We start from the raw sequence: 16484 nt of genomic DNA on the forward strand, positions 1-16484 counted from the left end.
AGGATATCAGTCTGGAAAAGTGACATACGTGTACCGAGTTTACTTTCACGATATATCCTGGAAGGGTAGATTAAGTATATGAACGTTATCTAGTCGGGAAAAACTGGAAGTGCACGGTGAAACTCGACGAAACGTATGTGTAGTTTGATAACTGTAATAATTCTCGTGCCATTTCTTACCTGGTCAGTGTATGAAAAATACTCCCAAAAGGTGGCATGTCGCAAAACTTTTTGAAGAGATAAGGACAGTAGATACAAAAATCACGGTGGACTCTGTTTACTATCGCACTATTGTTCTGGACCCCTTTGTACCACACAGAAATGCCGGATTGTACGGAAAGGGTATGAGTTCACCAATATGAAGCTTTCAATAATACCTCCCGTTCAACCATAGCATATCTGAAGCAGCTGAAGAATGCAACGGGTATTGATTCTATTTTATGCGAAGATATAAAGGTCAAGTTGCCGGATACAGCGCCTATGAATTTCTGTGCAATCGGACTCTTGAAACGGACACTGGAAAACTGTCATGCTCCTACATTAGTTGGTTTATGGAAAGCTACAGAGAGGAGTAGTGTGCTTTGGATATGCTATCCTTAAGACGAAACCTTTTTGCGATAGAATCTACGCTGCAGGCCTATTGACAATAATCAGGGTCATCAGATAGAACGTAATAAAACGTTGCGACATGGACTGTAACGACTGTGTGGCTCTAAAATCGTTTTAATCTGACCTACTCAACCTCTGTATATCTTCCATTATCTCACACAGACCTCAGAGTTCGCCCTTAATTGTGCACGAACAAGACGTGTAAGTTAACATTAAAATACGTCACGTATATCAATATATTATGCAGACGAACAGTAGTTTATCTTTAACAGCTCCGTAAACAGACATACTATGGTGCTTTTATTTTATTTTATAGCACACGGCACCACTCGAAAACAGAAACGAATGAATAATGTAGCTCTTAAACACGTAACATGTTCACAGTCGCTTTGTCCTAGAATACATCACTCACAGATAATATAGATGGCACTAGTATCTAAATGCTAGCTATCAACGAAGTTTAGTTTGAGAAATAGCAATGAAGAAATTTGAAAATATTTTAACCCTTTAATAATTTTAAGCCTTATTAAAGCATACCTATGTACTTTTGTTTGATTGCAATGAATCAGGCTTAAGGTTGCTCTAAAGAAAAATTCTACTTCAATTTTCTCCACCTTTTTTCATTTTCCAATTTATCTGATTTGTTAATATTTTTTTTTACACAAAACCCTAAGGATACCTTTCCTTAAGTGCAGGGTATTTTGAACATAAAATCTTTCGACGATTTAACTTCATTGCATGAAAGGTCTCATGGGGTAAGGAGTAACGAACATTTTAGTTATGTGTGTTTATCATTTACTTAAGTCATTTTTAAAAAACATTGTCCGCCGATGGGACAGCAGTAAGTCTACGAACTTACAACGCTAAAGTCTGAGATTCGATTCCTCGCGGTGGACACAGCGGATAGCCCAATGCGGCTTTGCTGTTAAACAAACAAACAAATTGAAAACTTCAATTTTCATGCGGTCTCTGACGAGAACTTGCAATTCTTAACTTCCAATAACTGTTGTTTCACGTTCTTTTAGTAATTTATTTTTTCCAAGAACGTTTACACTTATTGTTCTATACATCTCCTCCAAACGAAGCATTGTCTAAAGTGGAATGATACTAGTTCCAAGTGGTGGTTTTTGTTAGCTCTTTTTTTTGTTGGCGTCTTCTTCCGCTTCAATAAATAATTATGGCTTTCATGAATAAAAAGCAATGATTCGGGTTAATAGAATAGGGTCTTGGGTAGGAATAAAGCTAATGAGTATATAGATTGCATCATATATCCAAGTCATTACTTCAGACTAATGAATAGATAATATTAATCAACCGTTCTACAAAACACGTTAGACACGCGAGTGACATCACGTGATCAAGAAAGAATAGAAATGGGCAGAATCCTAAAAAAAATAATAAGTTAGTTGCCTTCTAAGATACGATCATCGACTTTTAAAAACAATGACTGTTCTGACTCTTTTATCAAATGCGTCAAAAGGTTATTCATCTCTGTCTCTTATGATGAACTGTTATAATTAGACTTTCTGTATGAATACATAAAATGATCTTTTTTTTTGTTTTTTAGGCCGGTGAGGTAGTGCGTGTAAAATGTGTTCAAATATTCAAAAATTAAAAGGAGAAAGAGGATGTTTCACTAGGACTAATAGATGGTTTTAAAGAAAATCCAAATTTCACAAAAAAACAACAAACAATAACAACAAAACAAAGCATATCATTAAGAGCTAATGACATTAAAAAAAACTGAATAATCAATAGTTAAATATTCCATCACTGAATATGTATTTTCGAATTATAATCATCACTGCATTGACGGTTGAAATATGTAAATATATATATACAAAAAAGCGTTCTTCAACAACTTTTGATATTTTCGAACGCTCGCGAACCGCACAAAAATATGTACACATTTGTTTATTGGAAAGAGTAACGCATTACGTATCTCCATAAGAGTTTAGGTTAGTAACTTTAGTTTTCCACTTTCAGAGTTTTTTTTTGTTGTTCGTAAACTTTTATTGACAAATCGGCAGTTTCGGTAATTAGAGTGCCGAGATGTGGATCTCAAAGTCCAAGGTTCGAGCACGCGATATGCTGCCGAACATGTACAGCACTTTCAACTGTGATAGCATTATAAAAGTAACAGTCAATCATACTGTTCGATTAAAAGTAGCCGTGAAGGTACCGGGTTCTCTTTACTGGCTGCTCTCCCCTCTGGTCAGCGGTTGTTATTAGTTACGGCTATGTTTAAATCTTGATGTCTCAGATTTAACCGTTTAGCTTACGTGCTGTATAAAGTATCGCTGAAGATTAAACTAATGAAAATAAATAATTCGAACTCATCGATAAATAAATTGATGTTGGGATGTAAGAAAAACTGGCCTCACTGTTGGATGTCGTTTTTTTGTTTTTTTATCGTATTTTTTTAAATTTGTAAAGCTCAACGTTGCGGTTCATTAGTCACCATGGTTGTGAAGTTGATACGCCACATCTCAACGTTGCGGTCACTATTCACCATGGTGATAGTTGTGAAGTTAATACGTCACATCTCAACGTTGCGGTTCACTATTCACCATGGTTGTGTGGTTGATACGCCATATCTCAACGTTGCGGTTCACTATTCACCATGGTGATCGTTGTGAAGTTGATACGCCACATCTCAACGTTGCGGTTCACTATTCACCATGGCGATCGTTGTGAAGTTGACACGCAACATCTCAACGTTGCGGTTCACTATTCACCATGGTTGTGAAGTTGATACGCCACATTTCTGTTAGTACAGTTTCTCATATAGAACTCGTAAGTCAAAAGAGCTGTTGAGATAACAATGTATAAGTCACGCAGAAATAGAAGTGAGTATATCCAATAGTTAATAACCATCTACAATAAATGCAAACCACTGCAGAAAACTGTTTACAATTGAAACTTTTTTTAATGATCTACTTTAGTTCTTGGTTTCGTTGTGAACTGAAATTTGTCCGGCGGAAACACTTGAATGGTCGAACCAGTTTGATTAGTGAGACTGTTATGGGTAACAGAATGAGATCAAAAGATTAACAATGAAGTATGATTAGCACATACTTTGAATGGTGGAACCAGTTTGATTAGTGAGACTGTTAAGGGTAACAGAATGAGATCAAAAGATTAACATTGAAGTATGATTAGCACATACTTTGAATGGTGGAACCAGTTTGATTAGGGAGACTGTTATAGGTAACAGAATGAGATCAAAAGATTAACAATGAAGTATGATTAGCACATACTTTGAATGGTGGAACCAGTTTGATTAGGGAGACTGTTATAGGTAACAGAATGAGATCAAAAGATTAACAATGAAGTATGATTAGCACATACTTTGAAATCTATGCGTAAAGTCTCTGCAGCCGTTCAATCCTAATACTGTTTACTTCAATATGATAACAGAAGTAAAATGTACGTTTTCAATGTATATTAAAGATACAAGTCGGTGTGAAAAGTAAATTACCTGACGTCAAAACATTGATATTTCTAAGAATTTGTAAATTAAGGATTATTATTCTTATAATGTGTATACACCATATACAACTTAGTAATACCTTGACTGTTTAAATGAAACCAATGTTGCTTATTGTTATTGTTTTCTATCTAAACATATAATTGTTACCATTTTACGCCCTCTATAGGAAGCGGCCAGATTCAACTGTGGCAGTTCCTTCTGGAACTTCTCTCGGACAGCAGCAACGCCAATTGTATTACTTGGGAAGGAACCAATGGCGAGTTTAAATTGACAGACCCGGATGAAGTAGCTCGCCGTTGGGGGGAGCGCAAGTCAAAACCCAACATGAACTACGACAAGCTCAGTAGGGCATTACGCTACTATTACGATAAGAACATAATGACAAAGGTTCACGGGAAACGTTATGCCTACAAGTTCGACTTTCAGGGCCTAGCTCAGGCAACTCAGCCCACAGCCACAGACCCGACTTCTTACAAGTACCAGTCAGACCTCTTCATGTCTGGATACCACCACAGTCCTAAGCTGAACTTTGCAATGGGTGCTCACACGGGCATACCCTCCACCACAGGAACCATATTTCCGTCACCGACGCCATATTGGACCAGTCCGAGTGCCAACTTGTACTCCAACATAGCAGCGGCATCCACGCATCCCATGCCCCACCACCCAAGTCACGTTACCTCACACATTGGCTCCTATCCACATTATGCATGACCTTTGTATATAGAAATGGATAAGTGTTATTACTTTTGTTGAAGCTAGGTTTTATAAGACTTGGAGGGATTAGCGTGAAGGTTAATATAAACGGTAATGTGCATTTCGCGGGTGATGTAGGCTTCACTTAACAACGGAGGGATGTGACGTAAACCTAATTTTACGTCCAGCACGTGTATCTATTGAGACAAACACGCCAACAGTAGAACTTGTAAATCTAACATAAGTTGACGTGTACAAATACTACATTATTTCGTCATTTTGGGGAAACAAATCCTTAAATGAGGATAACGTCTTAAACGTGTAATGCCGTATATTTATATGTATAATAGTTGCACGTGTTTTTCAGCACACATTCCTTGCAAGGAAACTACGTCTCGGAGTCACAATCTCATGAATTATTATTCCCATACCACTTCTGTCCCTGTTAGTACCTCCTCCACACACAAGAGTTCACTGTTAAACGCATCCAAGATGGAAGAGTAATTATAATCGAATTATCACAGTTTATTAATACTTTAATAAGATCCTTTAAGTTTTGCTACTTTGCAGTTATAAGTTAATTTTTAGTATTACGTGTAATAATCAATTTTTAACAATATTTCAACCTATGTCGTAACAAATATTTCCAGCGATTAGCAAAGCCTTATGAAGACGTTAATATTTTATTTTTTGTAAGAGTGGTAAAAAGTGACGAAACAACGCTTCACCCTCTTCGGTTACGATATTTCAGATAAAAATCTAGTCTTAAACTAAGTAGAGGTGTACGAGGGCAATGACTTCTGATAGGGTTAATCACTTTTATTTACATCAGAACCTATCGTATGCATAAGTATTAATTTCATCGTTTATCCGCGTGAAATTTATGTTTCTAGTCTATGAATTAGTTTTATGCCACATAGTTTAAACGTATGTTAAAAAGCTGTTAAAACTTTGTGCACGTGGACTGGTAACAGTTGTGTAACACGAGTTTTTTTAAATGATAATGGTAAGTAGAAGATATACCGTTCTCTTAAAATTATGGGTATTCTAAACAAAGGGGAAAACAAAATTACAGCTGATAGAATGAAGTTCATGGAATTTAGCTTTATCATTTTACAGCTGTTAACTTTACACGCCGTCGAATATAATACAAAGATCTGAGTTATGTATAGGTTACTCATTTGGAGAATCGTCTTCTTAAAAAAAAGTGTTATTAGGAAAAACTAATTTTTGCTTCAAGGTTTGTCTTAGGGATTTGGCGTTCATTCACGACATATTTCAGATATGTCGTCGTCGAAACGAGTATCTCGTATGTACCAGTGCCATATACGCCGGGTATGCTACGTCTTAGGATAAACAATGTAATTTTGATTGTTATGGAAGTGAAACAATTAAAAATACTTTCGTATAAGCAAGTATGGTGATGCTAATAATGTAATAAGCTCCCAACAATCTATTTGATTTCTTACGTGACTACCCCTCCCTCTCCATGAGATATTTAATTATTTTCATACTTCAATAACTGTTCATAACTACGCCACTGATTTATAACAATTTACAATATTAATTCATAAGTGTATATTTTTACTATTTTTGAGACCCACTTTTTTATACTAGTTTTTCAGTTACTCACGTTTATGAGAAATGTTAATTAGTATATCCACCCAATCTAGTCTGACTAGTCGTAAAACTAAAACATTGTTACGCTTACGTAAACAGAATTTCTAGTGGTTTGTTTATATCACGTGGCTGTTCGTACGACCGCCCTCATACGAATTCAATAGTTGATGCTGTCACGTGTCGCTAGGATTTATTGTGTGTAAACAAAAAAATAATCAAAATGTCCTAATCACGTGATAAATTTGTTGGAATACTTCGTGACGTAGAGTTTCGTATACTGTATATTCCTTTTATTCAACTTTCAGTAGCACGTGGCATGCTGGAAAAAAAAAGATACTATAAATATTACTCTGATGACTCGGTAGACAGGACTTAAATAAAAACTGTCTTTAGTTTTACAGTGGGGTAAAACTCAGGTTAAAAAGTTGACTTAATTGTTTCAAGACGTATTACTCCAAATATTCCCTTGTATAAAAAGACCCTATAAAACTTAAATATTGTTGACAGTTACAATGTACATTCATATATGCTGCTTCACATGATACGGAGTCCTACTAATTGTTAATTAAAATGGTATAATACGTATGTGTGTATATATAATCTACATTATTATTATTATATTTTGCATTTTTGTTTTGTTGTTTTTTTGTACTTATACAGTGTTCATTTGTGTTCAATCTGTCTAACGCGAAACAAGATACTTGTGAATTCTTTGCGAAACAAGAAACATGTTTGGATATCGTTAGACCACGTTGTCCTCCAGTACGTGTCAAGGTTTAGGTCACTGGAATAATGTCATAGTCACCAATGCTGAGGTAAAGGGTGAATCCAGTGTATGATTCTGGCTTGAAGTTTTTTCGGGGATTTTTGAATAATATCATTTTAAGTCTTTATATATATACATCTAACTTGTCTACAAACTTTGATAGTTTCTACCGTTTTTTTTTTATTATTTCAAAAGGTGTTTTTGTAAACAATTCAAGTCTATCCAATTACACTGCGTTCAATCATTTGTATTCTCTTGCTCAGAAAAAAAAACAGTATTTCTCTACTTGCACATAAGTTGAATGTAATGTGGTTACGAATTCCATAATTGTATAGAAAAACAATCTGGAATTTTTTTTCTTTTATTTTTGATAAAAGCAGAAAATAGAGAATGGAGGATTGAAATAGTGGACAACATTTGGATGGAACCGATTAGTACATCAGTTTATCATATTAACACAGGGTCAGTTAGCGTTTTTCCCGAGACGGCGAAGTACTATGACTTAAAACATAGGACAAAAAGTACGTGATTTTAGCTTAATTTGTATTTCCCTAAAGCGTGGCCACATTTCCGATTCATCCTTGCTCCGGTTTTTGAATGAAACGGACAATTTCATACATAACACCAAAAGGTAAATACTAAAGTATCTCGGCTTCTTACAACTAAGTTAAATACGCAATATTTTGCTAACGATGTACTTACTCAATCAATACGTAAACAGAGACAGAAAAATAATACATTTACAAAGTAGAAGCAAACTACACGTAACGATGAATCTAGTCAATAAACACAAATTTAAATAAGCACATGCTCTTTGTCACACAATACATGTTAGTTGGTTGCAAATGTTTAATAGTTAGAGAGGGTTACTTACATTGTTTTATCATGATGATTTTTGGTTCTTATGTAATCATATTTGGGACACTTTATTTGCTTGTCTAGTCGCCATATATTTCATATATTAGGTCCACGAGTCTAGTCATGAAGATATTTGTCAATTGTGAAGAAACCAACAACCAAAACTGTCAAGTGTAATACTTTATATTTAAAGGTCTGTTGATTATGTTTAACATTCCAGAATAATCATAATATTTAACATATTATACTCGAAATGTTTTGTGAGTTAAATACCAAACTGTGATTGGTTAATTAAGAAGTTGTGACTGGCTGAACTGTCACTACTGTATATAAGATATAAATGTTGATGTTTGTTTTTTCTAATAAAAAATATGGTTTCCCCACAACACCAAGTTTTTGTTATTCGATGTAATTTATATCATTTCATTTACAAGTCACGTAAAAATGATGTTATTTAGAGATGCTACACGCGACTTTAAGTATCTGTGGTGAAAGCTATTTCTGTTGAATGACCAGAAGATTAACACGTAGACAATACTTAAATGAGATAAAGGCTTACTACTTAGGCTCACTGAGTTAGTCCTGAGACCGATAACTCTATTTACCATACATTCACCAAGTTACACCCCTAGCCTTAAAACTTGGCTGTAATGTGCCTAACAGACTCCACTTGTGACGTTAACCTTCGATCAATTTCACAATAGTTAATAGACAAATTTTCCATCACAGTTTTGTAGGCCTAGTAGCATAGATACTATACTCTATCGGAGTATAGATTCCATGTAATAGTATTTCCAAGTGACTGATTTTAGAGAAAGAACTCATTGTTTTAATATCTCCAAGTGACTGATTTTAGAGAAGAACTCATTGTTTTAATATCTCCAAGTGACTGATTTTAGAGAAAGAACTCATTGTTTTAATATCTCCAAGTGACTGATTTTAGAGGAAGAACTCATTGTTTTAATATCTCCAAGTGACTGATTTTAGAGGAAGAACTCATTGTTGTACTAGCTTCCAATGACTTGTGCAAGATGCTGTCTCAAACATTGACTGCACTTTTCTTGAGAAAGGGAAATCAGAAAGCTTCTCGTTGTAATGATTCAACAAAATCTTGAATCTTTTTTTTGTATTACCTAGTGTTATGTTTACTGTCCTCTCACTCAGAGATGTGAACATGGTTTTAAAACGAAGAAGTAATAGCCAGTTTGTTTTAATTATTTATGTTTTTTTCAGAATGGAAGTTTCTTTCTTAGTTGTGAATAAGATACATCAAATACGTTTTTCATGACAATTTTAAACGTTCGGTTTCATTCATGGTCTTTTAAAAGCGAACTTCTTGACAATAAAATTCAACTTCAGCTCTTGACACAACGCAGTATATATTTGTTTTGTATTTAGTTAATGTATATATCACGGTTTACAAAACAAAAAAGCTGAAAATCTAAATATTTTCACTATTGTCTAAAACGATATGTTTATATGTAAACAATAATTGAAACATTACAATGATAATGAACATTGAAGTGTTATAGAGATGAAAGTTTGGGCATATCATAAAAATTTTGCTTTGGTAGTAAAATATGTAAACTAACTTAGAAGTCTTGCTCCCCCTAGTGTTAAAAGTGTAAGTACGTCATCCACAAACATTCTGCCTCTAGTGGTAAGAATACTATGTATACGAATATAGTTCCTTCCTTCGAAACTTATAGTGGGCAGAGCATGGATAGCCCATTGTGTAGATTTGGGCTTAATAACAACAACAAAAAAAACAGTAATGAACAGTGTAAGTATTTGATGTACAAATATAGTGCTGCTGGCTATGAAAAGTTTATGCTTTCTACGAATATTGCGCCTCTAGCGGTGATAAAATATATAATTAAAATGTCATCTACGAATGTTATGCCTCTAGCGGTAATAAAGGATATAATTACGTTGTCATTAACGTAAATCGTGGTGAAATGTGTAAAAATATCTTCTACAAAAATAAAACCTTTAGTATTTAGTAAAAATAATTTTCATCAATACTGCACCCGTTAAACCAACATTAATTTCAAAAGTATGTCAGAAAGTTTTAGAAATACCTTAAACACCTCACTATACGAAGGCTAGACGAATGAATCTTGTGACGTTGGCATAAAGGAATCTGATCTCTTTTCGAATTTGTTCTTAGATTTATAGCTTTCATAACATTGGATTTGCAAAAGAGAAACAGGATTGTTTGTTTGTTTTAAAGAAAAGCGATATTAGGCTATCTCCTGTGTCCGCCGCGGGGTATCGAACAGCAGATTATAGCGTTGTATGTCCGTTGACTTACCGCTGTCCCACTGGGAGAAAAAAAAAAAGAAACGAGAGAAATAGGTTTAAATATAAACCGCGGTAGCATGGCTAGGTGGTGTCTGTGAATCTAACACGCAAAATGTGTATACGCTCTCGAAGTACAAAATGAAATTTTAAGATGTATTGATAACTAACATGTGATTTATTTAACCAGATAAAATCTTTACACTTATCACTTGTATTGTGCTGTTTCAGGTATGCATATATCGTTGGAAACCAAGCTGAGATCAAAGTTTTATAGTTAATTATATATATCTATCGATATTTGCACATACAATACACATCGTTTAGAAAATCTTCAATTGTGTTCAAACTATTTGATCAAACGTTATCATGAACAAGCACGTTATTTTTTCCCCTGCGAAATAAAACAAGCTATACTTACAAAGATAATTAGTTGTAATTTCAAGCGGTTTCATTTTAATTTTAACAAAATATAAAAACTCGTTAACCACCTAGAATTACCATTCATTATCAGTTAGATTGATATGTTTGATAAAAAAATACAATATTACAGTGTACTAAAAGTTTCATGTTACTCGAATGGGCGCTTTACAAAATTTACTGAATGGCATAAAATAAACATGTATATATATATATATACACACGTATATATTTAATGTGTTTTACTTTAAAGAGTTGTGAGTTACAAAAAAAACGAGCCCAATCGATTTCTAACTGCCCTACTGTTATGGCGAGCCCAACTTAATCCTCTCTAGGCCTATCTCATAAATCACAAATTACCGAACTAATATTTGTCTATCTAAATACTTTGTCAACAATTTATTCATGCTGGATTAATATATCAGGAAATTATCAGCGTTGTACTTGATTGCTAGAGCAATGCTTATGATTGCTAGAGTAATGCTTAGCGACACCAACGAGAAGTATTTTTATAAATATTAATCGAGAAGAGTTGTTTATTTAATGATAGTCCAAACCTGAGCCATGTAGTATTGCTGTAATAATAAAATGTATAAGAAGATAAATCAAACTCCCACGTACTCACGAACAGTGATAAATCAACTAGAAATAGAAAAGCATAACGAAATTGAATGTGTACGTTTTACACAGAAAACGCTGGCAACAAGACTCACTGAATATATTTGATACATCGGCACCGACAAACAAATGAAGCTAATAAGAGGGTACAGGTCAGATTTACACTCCTACTTTACTCTTTATAACCATGCCCTCACTAAGAATCCAGATGACTCCTACACTACTTCTTGTAATACCCCCACTGAAAATCCAAGTGACTCCTTCACTACTTTTTGTAATGCCCCACTGAAAATCCAAGTGACTCCTTCACTACTTTTTGTAATGCCCCACTGAAAATCCAAGTGACTCCTTCACTACTTTTTGTAATGCCCTCACTGAGAAGCCCCCCCCCCCAGTGGCACAGCGGTATGCCTGCGGACTTACAACGCTAGAAACCAGGTTTCGATACCCGTGGTGGGCAGAGCACAGATAGCCAATTGTGTAGCTTTGTGCTTAATTTCAAACAAACAAACAAACCCACTGAGAATCCAAGTGACTCCTACACTACTCCTTGTAATGCACCATTAAGAATCCAGCTGACCCCTACGCTACTCCTTCTAATGCCCCCAGGTGACAAAGTCCTGGGGTATTCCAAGTAGTAGTGCACCACGGATGATCCAGGTGACAAAGTTGTTGTTTTCTTAGTGCAAAGTTGCACAATAGAATATCTGCACTCTGTCAACCACGGGGAATCGAATCCAGTATTTTAGCGTGATAAGTCCGTACACTTACCATCGACCAACCGGGAGACAGGTGACAAAGCCCTGAAGTATTTTCTATTCAGTTTTTCAACTTTATCGCAGTCTCTTTTATGCCTAGGTTACATTTAAGTGTCTCATTAATAATCAAATACAATTGGTTTGACGGAGAAATGTCATATATTAATTTAATTAAAACTATTTACACAAACTGTATGAAAATCGGAAATAGGTTTCAGACTAGTGATGATTATTAGACCAATAAACAGTATATTAATTACAGTCTTATGTAGGACTGAATATGACTTAATTAAAAAATCAAGCAGTTATAAAATTCATATAATTAGGGGTGTTCTGATTCAATGGAGGATTGATAAAAAATATTAATATTAGTTAATTTGTAAAAAAATAAAAATACTAGTCATTTCTGCCAATTGGTCCAGAAATTCAAAATATGTTATTTTACATTCAATGTTTGGTTTTTTAGTGTTTTATAAACGTTAGGATTATGTAAACGAGATCAGAGGTAATTATGCCACATAATGTTAAAAGCAGTATGTACACACTGCAAGACATCTCTGAAAAAATAATATTGTTATTCTCTGACACAATACAGTTCCTGAAATTACAAAAAAGATCTCAGGAAATTTAGCCTGGAATACAGTCTTTTGAAATATCTATCACTAACTATCCAACTGTCCTTTATGATTAGTTAATTGTATATTTTTAACTTTCTTTGCATTAAATAAAGATTGTTTATTGTAACTGTCAGAGAACATGCAATTACATTAGCAGTAAATATCTTATCGAATCTCCTGTTATTAAACGGACCTGTCTTGTGACTCTGAATGTGTGTCTCTCTTGTGTCTTACCTGAAAGTACCACACAGTGTACGCGTTAGAATTTTGCCTTTTTTTTTTCGTGTCTTGAATATGTTCAGATCTCGTCAGTTATGTATGTAGATTAACTGCAATAACTAGGCTTTGAAGGTTGAATACGGTTGATCTACATAAACCACTGGTGAGAGAATCTGAAAGTAGCCATTAGGATGTATAATAACAATGGGATGATATTTCAACTTGGTTCTAATTGTTGAATATACATCCCGGTGTTTGATTCTCTGTGGATATATGTCTTCTATAAAATCTAAGTTCAGTTTTCCACACTATTCCATTTTGAATATCCCCAATAATGTCTACCCCTAAGTTCTCTTTTAGCTGTATTTATGTATTTTCTATAATATCTACACTGAGATTTCCATCTAATTCTGTATCTTGAATATCTACCATAATGTCACTTAAGATTCTCTCTTAGTTGTATTTATGTATTTTCTATAATATCTACACTGAGATTTCCATCTAATTCTGTATCTTGAATATCTACCATAATGTCGACTTAAGATTCTCTCTTAGTTGTATTTATGTATTTTCTATAATATCTACACTGAGATTTCCATCTAATTCTGTATCTTGAATATCTACCATAATGTCGACTTAAGATTCTCTCTTAGTTGTATTTATGTATTTTCTATAATATCTACACTGAGATTTCCATCTAATTCTGTATCTTAATATCTACCATAATGTCGACTTAAGATTCTCTCTTAGTTGTATTTATGTATTTTCTATAATATCTACAATGAGATTTATTTCCACGTAATCCTGTATCCTGAATATCATCCAGTGTGTCTACTTCACTTTCTCTCTCGGCTGTGCGTATATCTTTTACATTATATACATTAATATTTCCACGCAGTTCTGTATTTTAAATATTTTCTTCTAGTTCTCTCTAGTCGAATGTATGGTTATAATATCTACTATGGGATTCTACTGCAGTCCAACATATCAGACTCCTACTGTTTCTTTTAGGAATATTTTTTATTCTAACTTTCCATCGCGTAGAGATCCGTTTCGAATTTGTTTCAGGGCAATACCCGAATTCGCAAAGTTTAAGAAAATATTTAAAATATATTACCTATTCCATCAAACATTTTTAGATATAAAGAACAAACTTGTGTCTCATGAAAGTCATTAATAGACATGCTTTATTAAACAGATCAGTTGATAATAATATATTTGTTTACCTGGCAGCGCAGCACTGCTGGACTAAGCAGAACGTTGTAGAGGGAAAAACAACGCTTAGAAGGGTTTCAGTTTGACAACAGCATTCATAGTACGGTGCAAAATGAAAATATTAACTAAACAAATATAAATTTAATTAATGACTCACTTATGTTATTATTGTCGATTCTGTTAGAGAGGAACTAACACTTTAAAAATGTTAACTGGTAACAATATTCATAGCACACTGCAAAATAACAATATTAACTGAACAAACATATATAAATTGTTAGTATTGTTCATTTTGTTAGAAGGGGAACTAACGCTTCGAAACATTTCAACTGGTATTCCTAGCATGTTGCAGAATTACAATATTAAACGAACAAACATAAATTAGTTGTGCTACGTTTGTATTGCTGATTTTGTTTGATAAGCTTATTAAGTTGACAATTTGTATACAAATCGGTTACGTCGTAAGTAAGTTTGTTAATATGTTAGATAAATTGATTAAATCCTTGTGTAAGTTTTGCTGTGTAATCAATCCATATATAAGTTTTGCTCATTTTTGGATAAAACGATAAAATGTGGTGTGAATTTAGCAAGTTTTGTAACAGACCGATTAAGCCGTCACTAAATGTTGCTATTTGTCTAGAAAATTAAAGTCGTGTGTATGTTTTTTTAATCTTTTTCCTTTTTTTATATACAACGTCTGAATTAGAGGTATTGGATATATTAGACGAATTTTACAGACATGTTAGATTTTTTACCAAATTTACCCCGAAGAATGAATATCGTCTATACTTCCGTCTGAATTAGAGGTATTGGATATATTAGACGAATTTTACAGACACGTTAGATTTTTTACCAAATTTACCCCGAAGTATGAAAATTGTCTATACTTCTGAAATATTTTTCTTATCTTTTAGCTGGCCATTGTTTTCGTAAGTGGTTTTAAAAATTATTAGATAAATTAATCATCTACAACATTACTTTATTCCAAAAATATTACGTTAAAACAATGAAAAGATAATCAAAAGAGATAAACTTTAAAAATCTAAGCCTTAAAGTCAAATACATTAAAATTAAGCTCCATTTTTAAGCTGTATTTTTTGCTTAGTGGTTGACGAGCCGGATGAGTCCCGCAGGTCGCAATTTGGACAATCCAGTTGTTGTTGTTTTAGTACAGAGCTACACAATGGGCAATCTGCCCACCACAAGGACGAGAACCCCCGATTATAGAGTTGTATGTCCGTAAACTTACCACTGATCCATTGTGAAACTAGAAAACTCAGATTTAGGTAATTTGTTTACATGACGTAATTGTCTAACATGGACATTGGTTGAAAAGTCACTTAAGTTCTGGTTTCATGTTCTGAGAAAAAAGCACGTAAAAAATTTTCATAAATCGAAGAACGTTAATTTCATACAACAAAAAGATCAACGACATTTATACTAGCCAACCTGAAAATGACGTAAGAAGCAACAACACGACAAAGTTTTTTAAAGCATCTTCGCACAAAATATCAATTCCCAGAAATCTTTCTATTCACCATTTATAGAATAAAAATAGCTAGTAGCTTTAAAAAATTACTGTTAATTAATGAACTATACATGCATAATTGATTTAAATATAGCTGAATCACAAGATTCAGTAAATACATTATATAATTGTGAATACAAAAAAGGCAGTACAGAATTCAATAAATACATTATATAACTGTGAATACAAAAAAGGCAGTGTAAAATTCAAGAAATACATTATATAACTGTGAATACAAAAAAGACTGTAAAATTCAAGAAATACATTATATAACTGTGAATATGAAAAACAAAAGGTATGAATTATGATGAAGATATTTATAATGAACAAATAACGTAAATTATAACAATACATATAACTTACTGATTATAATTAACAAAGAATGTAATTTATAATATAACAATACATATAACTTACTGATTATAGTTAACAAATAATGTAAGTTATAACAATACATATAACTTACTGATTATAATTAACAAATAATGTAAGTTATAAAAATACATATAACTTACTGATTATAATTAACACATAATGTAAATTATAACAATACATATAACTTACTGATTTTTATCTACATTAGATTTTACAGTTAACTACAATTTTTAAACTCCATGCTTTAAACTGGTCGCCAAGATAAATTGTCAACAGTCTTGAGTTTAATTGTACTAGAATTAACATGTCGGATTTATGGCCCACAACCCTTTACCGTTTCGAACTTTATGTGGGCACTATAAGAGTAATGATTAAATCCCACTATTCGATAA

At 33.4% G+C, this 16484-nt stretch overlaps 1 protein-coding gene across 1 annotated transcript in view; it reads left to right on the forward strand.

Annotated features, from left to right (window-relative positions):
• The window catches only part of LOC106470273 (transcriptional regulator ERG homolog), a 48609-nt gene extending 40194 nt beyond the window's left edge, over positions 1–8415 (forward strand). Inside the window, exon 5 of the mRNA XM_013930817.2 lies at positions 4268–8415. Coding sequence (XP_013786271.2) covers positions 4268–4815 — 548 coding nt within the window. The 3' untranslated portion in view covers positions 4816–8415. The remainder of the gene's footprint in view (positions 1–4267) is intronic.
• Positions 8416–16484: the final 8069 nt, after the last annotated feature.

This window comes from Limulus polyphemus, unplaced genomic scaffold, assembly GCF_000517525.1.
Source record: "Limulus polyphemus unplaced genomic scaffold, Limulus_polyphemus-2.1.2 Scaffold3917, whole genome shotgun sequence".
NCBI classification, from domain to species: domain Eukaryota; kingdom Metazoa; phylum Arthropoda; class Merostomata; order Xiphosura; family Limulidae; genus Limulus; species Limulus polyphemus.